The 6,276-nt window shown below is 39.3% G+C and overlaps 1 protein-coding gene across 1 annotated transcript in view; it reads left to right on the top strand.

The window, feature by feature from the left end:
• Positions 1-739: 739 nt before the first annotated feature.
• Positions 740-6,276, top strand: part of LOC139027411 (zinc finger protein 385A-like) — a gene marked incomplete at its 3' end in the record, with an annotated part of 61,131 nt that continues 55,594 nt past the window's right edge. Inside the window, exon 1 of the mRNA XM_070442526.1 lies at positions 740-1,183. Coding sequence (XP_070298627.1) covers positions 1,171-1,183 — 13 coding nt within the window. The remainder of the gene's footprint in view (positions 1,184-6,276) is intronic.

Here is a 6,276-nt window from a genome sequence, read left to right as displayed (position 1 = left end):
AACTACAACTCTACCCTTTAGATAAATGAACTACAACTCTACCCTTTAGATAAATGAACTACAACTCTACCCTTTAGATAAATGAACTACAACTCAAAAAGAGTCAACAAAAGGAACAGCATAAATTATGAGCAGATCAGAGTGTGAAAGTGTGAGAGTGTCAAAAATACTCTTCCGTGGTCTGCTTAGGTCTAAGGTAGTGGGGGCAAGGAATTGGTAAGGGAGTTGGTAAACTTAGATGACAAGTGGAAAGGAGAGACATTGAGATGGATTGGTATTTGCATTGCCTGTTCTCTCTCCATGGTGTTCAATGAATTATAGTGACGATTGATGTGAGTRAACTCGAGGTATGTTGCACAGGTCGTGATGGAGCCACAGCCATTCACAACATCTAGTGTGGCTGACACAGGAGCTCATTGGATACGCAGTTAAAACTAGTGTGTGAATTAATCTCTAAGTCAAACTAAACAAACAAACGTTCCCTGTGTTATGATATTATCTGCCAATCTCACTTTCTTCTCTCTGTTTCTATTCCCCAGTCCTCTCTCCCTCTCTCTCTCTCCACTCCTCTCTCCTTTGAATTGAATTTTCCATCCTTCATTCTGTGCCTGCTCCCTCCTTCCCCCTCCTTCTCGCTCTATCCTCCGCCCTCACAGTTGTCCTCACATATTAAGTTCCATGTCTTAAGAAGCAGAATTAGCTGCTGGAATTTTGTGCACTTGTTCCGTTCTCTCTATGGGGGTGTAAAAGCAAGGAAGGGTCGAAGAAGAAAGAGTGGGAGAAAAAGAGAGCAATATAAAAGGAAATTAATAGTAAAAGAGGGGAGGAAAAGAAAAGGTGAGAGAAAAGTGGAGAGAGAACTGGTGTTTGATCTCTGCTTTACGGTGGGTACGTGACTGCGTGCCCACATCTCTCTCTCTCTCATCGCTCTCTCTCTCACTCACTCATTCTCACTCACTCACTTTCTGAGTTTGTGTTTTTGCGGTTTGCTCTCTGTAGTATTTTGATGGACATGTTTTCTTCAGGTAACATGTAATTCTAAAGGATCTGCTCTCATCCCTCTGTGTACAAAAGGACATATAGTGTTTTCTCTCCTCATTTATACTGGTTGATACACATTTCCTCTGGGAAGTACTGGATCCATTCAACCAAAGAGGAGAGGAGCTGCCAATGTGGGGCTCAGGTAAGGACACTTCAAAATGGTAAATATTGTCATAAGGCTAGAAAATATCCCAATGTGTCACAACACATGCTAATATCTGTGTCATAACATTGCCATAAGTCATGACAAGATTTGACGCATGCTATAAAGTTTCAAGACATGTTTATGACATCGTAATGAAGTGATTATGGTGAAGATTTAAAGTAAAATGTTACCTAAAAATGTTTATGATGTCACATTTTCTAACCTCTGTTACACTGTTTAGTGTAAAATACTGTTATGAGCCAAGTTACAAGCAATTCTAAGTGAGGTAACTCTTTTGAGTACTATGGTTAGATTGCTGTAATGTTGGCTGTTCTGACTATCAATTGAAGTAACTGCAATACTACATTTACCACAACACTGTTGTTTGTCAATACTACATTTACCACAATACAGACAACTATTTGTCAATACTACATTTACCACATTACAAGACCAACTATTGTCAATACTACATTCACCACGAATACAGCAACTGTTTGTCAATACTACACTTTACCACAATACAAGACAACTATTTGTCAATACTACGTTCACCACACTTACACGACAAACTATTTGTTTCAATTACTACGTCACCAACATTACAGACAACTATTTGTCAATACTACATTCACGACATCACTGTTGTTTGTCAATACTACATTTACCACAATACAGACAACTATTTGTCAATACTACGTTCACCACATTACAGACAACTATTTGTCAATACTACATTCACCACAATAATGACACTTAGCAACAAGGTGATTCATTTACATTTTAGCAGACACTCTTATCCAGAGTGACTTACATTTTCCACCCGTACTGGTCCATCATGGGAATCGAACCCACAACCTTGGCATTGCAAGCACCATTCTCTACCGATTGAGCCACATGCTACCTCACCATGAAGGACTGAAAATATTTTTGGTATCTCAGATTGTTCTGGCAAATTTCACATAAAAGCCATTTTTGAGAAAATCATGATGAAAGTGGCCATTTTAGGCCCTTTTTAGACCTATACATGCCTCCTGTAAGACCCTATGATCTGTGGACAGTACATGATACAGACAACATCTTGGTGTCATTATACTCCTTATAGTGTGATCTAACTTATGGAGTTAGTCTAGATTCTGAAAAAAATTGTTCACATTAATTTATTCAACATAAAAATATATATATAATATGATATCTCAAAAGTACCCTTTTTGATTTTGTTTATTTTTAGACATATTGTTTTAAACAATACACTCTACAAGTACATCACAATTCCAGATTTGCTGGTGTAAAAATAGAAATTAGATTTGGGGTGGGGTTGGGGTAACGAGATATTCTTGCGAAAGAAATGTGGTCTCCACAAATTCTGTTGGGTCACAGTGTCACAGTGACTTACGGTTTGAGTAACGACTAGAAAATCACTTTTAGTAAGTGTACTCAGATACATGAATTGCAATTGGTTTCTTCAAAAGTTTTGAGTAATGACAGCATATTGGGGTTTATAGTGTGTGTGTAAACACACACACACACAACACAACACACACACAACACACACACACCACACACACACACACACACACACACACACACACACACACACACACACACACACACACACACACACACACACACACACACACACACCACACACACACACCACACACACACACACACACACACACTATAACCCCAATATCTGTCATTACTCAAAACTTTTGAAGAAACCAATTGCAATTCATGTATCTGAGTACACTTACTAAAAGTGATTTCTAGTCGTTACTCAAACCGTAAGTCACTGTGACACTGTGACCCAACAGAATTTGTGGAGACCACATTTCTTTCGCAAGAATATCTCGTTACCCCAACCCCACCCCAAATCTAATTTCTATTTTTACACCAGCAAATCTGGAATTGTGATGTACTTTGTAGAGTGTATTGTTTAAAACATATTGTCTAAAAATAAACAAAATCAAAAAGGGTACTTTTGAGATATCATATCTATATATATATTTTTTATGTTGAATAAATTAAGTGAACAATTTTTTTCAGAATCTAGACTAACTCCATAAGTTAGATCACACTATAAGGAGTATAATGACACCAAGATGTTGTCTGTATCATGTACTGTCCACAGATCATAGGGTCTTACAGAGGCATGTATAGGTCTAAAAAGGGCCTAAAAATGGCCACTTTCATCATGATTTTCTCAAAATGGCTTTTATGTGAAATTTGCCAGAACAATCTGAGATACCAAAAAATATTTTCAGTCCTTCATGGTGAGGTAGCATGTGGCTCAATCGGTAGAAATGGTGCTTGCAATGCCAAGGTTGTGGTTCGATTCCCATGATGGACCAGTACGGGTGGAAATGTAAGTCCACTCTGGATAAGAGTGTCTGCTAAAATGTTAAATGAATCACCTTGTTGTAAGTGTCATTATTGTGGTAATTTTGTATTGACAAATAGTTGTCGTGTAATGTGGTGAACGTAGTATGACAAATAGTTGTCTGTATTGTGGTAAATGTTATATGACAAACAACAGGACAGTGATTGTCCGTTGAATGTAGTATTGGACAAATAGTTGTGTTGTAATGTGGATGAACGTAGTATTGACAAATAGTTTTCTGTTAATGTGGTGAACGTAGTATTGACAAATAGAGTGTCTGTATTGTGGTAAATGTAGTATTGACAAATAGTTGTGCTGTATTGTGGTAAATGTTAGTATTGGCATAATTGATAGTTGGTACTTGCTAATGTGTGAATTGTAGTATTGACAATAAGTTGTCTGTATTGTGGTAGAATGTCGTATTGACCAATAATAGTTGTTTATGTGGTTGAGCGGTTAAATGTAGGCCCCAGTATTGACATAGAGATTAGTGCGCCTGCAATGTCTATTAGTTCAACCTTCTAAGAGTTAGTTCTCACTTTACTAGTTGTCCTGTATTGCTGATGAAATGTCAGTATTGACACACACCAAAAGACAAAGACTGTAATGTCGATAGGAAATGTAAAAAGTGTATTGGACCCCATAAAGTTACTCCAATCTGTGTGGGGTGCTAAATGTTCCTCTTAGCGGTAAAAATTTAAATTCGCATCCCCAAACCCTACCTTTGGCGAGATCAAACCAAACAGAACCTACCTGATTTCTACCAGAGTCAGACAGATTATAACGTATACTTAGAGAAATTTTGTGGAATGTATATTGAGACTCCTTCCCCATTTGCACACGTCTATTTACCTTACAGCCTGTATTCGAAAATAGCAGTTACACTATTAAGTTTCCCGCAATCTACACATCCATATACACTTGCCAATGTCAACAATTTCACATTGATAAGTCAGACGGACGGAAATGCCAACATACCAGCAAAAGGTATTCTAACCATAGTAACTTCATACAAAGTAGTTCCTTTTAGCTTCCCAAAAATTCCTTACAAAATTAGCTTAAAAATCAGATAAAACTATATACGCTCATGTACCGTTAATTGATCATACCCTCACATTCCCATATTGTGGAGGACTTCTATTAATTTTACGAGCTACTCAACCCAGTGTAACGAGTGACAGGTTCAATGACACAATGTGACCATTCCCCCAATAAATTACTCATGTATTTACATCGCGTAACATATATGAACTGTTTCTAAACAAACATTCTTCACCGCGATATTGAATCACTTCATTACCCCCGTACAGTCGTCCCATAACATGTCTTGAATTTGTATGTAGCCATGGGTAATACAATCAATACATTTGGATTCTTATGGAGACTCTTGCCAATGTATTGGGACGCAAGATTGGTCTTAAAGGCCCACATGCGACACCTGTGTCTGTAAATATAACGCTCCACAGTGGACAGTCTTTGGCAGCCCCACGAGTCGATTAAAATCCCTCAAGCCAAGCCTACTATTCGAAACACAAAAATACTCTATCAACTCTATTCTTTGAAGAGTGTCCCTTACCTGTAGCACCCACATTGGCAGCTCCTCCCCTACGTTGCGGTTGAATGGATCCCAGCTCGCATATTCCAGCAAGGGAACAGAGACATGTGTGTGGAATCTATCACACCCAGTATCTGAAAATGGATATGGCTGTATGACTAACAAGCCCCTTAACCAACAATGCAGGTTAAGAAGGGATAGATTTGCGAGAACAAACACTATATGTCCTTCTATATTACTTAACAGGATGGCTAAAGTAATGGAAAAAACAATCACCAATCATCTTCGAAATTTACATAAGCCATGTTTACACCACTCGAAAGAAGAGAATGAACATGTCCATCAATAATACTCAGAGAGCAAACCGGCAAAAGCACAAACTCAGAAAGTGATGTGGTGAGAATGACGTGAGTGAGGAAGAGAGCGATGAGAGAGAGAGATGTGGCACGCAGTCACGTACCCACCGTAAAGCAGAGATCCAAACCACCAGTTCTCTCTCCACTTTTCTCTCACGTGTCGTTTTGTCCATCCCTCTTTTTCAAAATCAGAAAGTGCTTCCTTTATTATTATCTACGACTTCGTGCTTTTTTCCCCAATCTCTTCTTCTTCGACCCTTCCTTGCTTTTACACCCCATAGAGAGAACGAAACAAGTGCACCAAAATTCCCACGCAGCTAATTCTGCTTCGTAATACATGGAACTAAATAATGACCATGTGTGTGGGTACTCGGTTACTGAACGTGTCAGGAAGCTGCCAAAGCGCTGTGTACAGGTTAGTTGAGTCATTTGTTAAAGTACTCACATATGAGTATAGGTCAATAGTGTGGGGGCCAGTTGCCATTTGATAGATTAGTAAGGCAGTTTCTTAATGGCGTGCGAGGCGGGGAGATACGGTAGTAGGAAGCTTAAGGAGCGCGGTCTAGGGTCCTAGACTTTGGCCTTCCCCGTACCACTTGCCGTGCGGAGCAGCAGGTTCCCAAGGAACTGAAGAGAGACAGTATACAGGATAAAACAGGTGTTGCGCTGCGATCTTTCCGCATCTGAACGACGCGGACCTGAATGATGAGTATAGGGGTCTGCGTGGATGGCAGGAAGGACTTGGCGCACCAGTTGATGTACTGGGCCCAGGTTAAGGCACTACGGACCGATCGTG

The sequence above is a fragment of the Salvelinus sp. IW2-2015 genome, unplaced genomic scaffold, assembly GCF_002910315.2.
Source record: "Salvelinus sp. IW2-2015 unplaced genomic scaffold, ASM291031v2 Un_scaffold16294, whole genome shotgun sequence".
Taxonomy (NCBI): Eukaryota; Metazoa; Chordata; class Actinopteri; order Salmoniformes; family Salmonidae; genus Salvelinus; species Salvelinus sp. IW2-2015.
The sequence above is the reverse complement of the archived record's forward strand: the minus strand, read 5'-3'. Positions and strand labels throughout refer to the sequence as shown.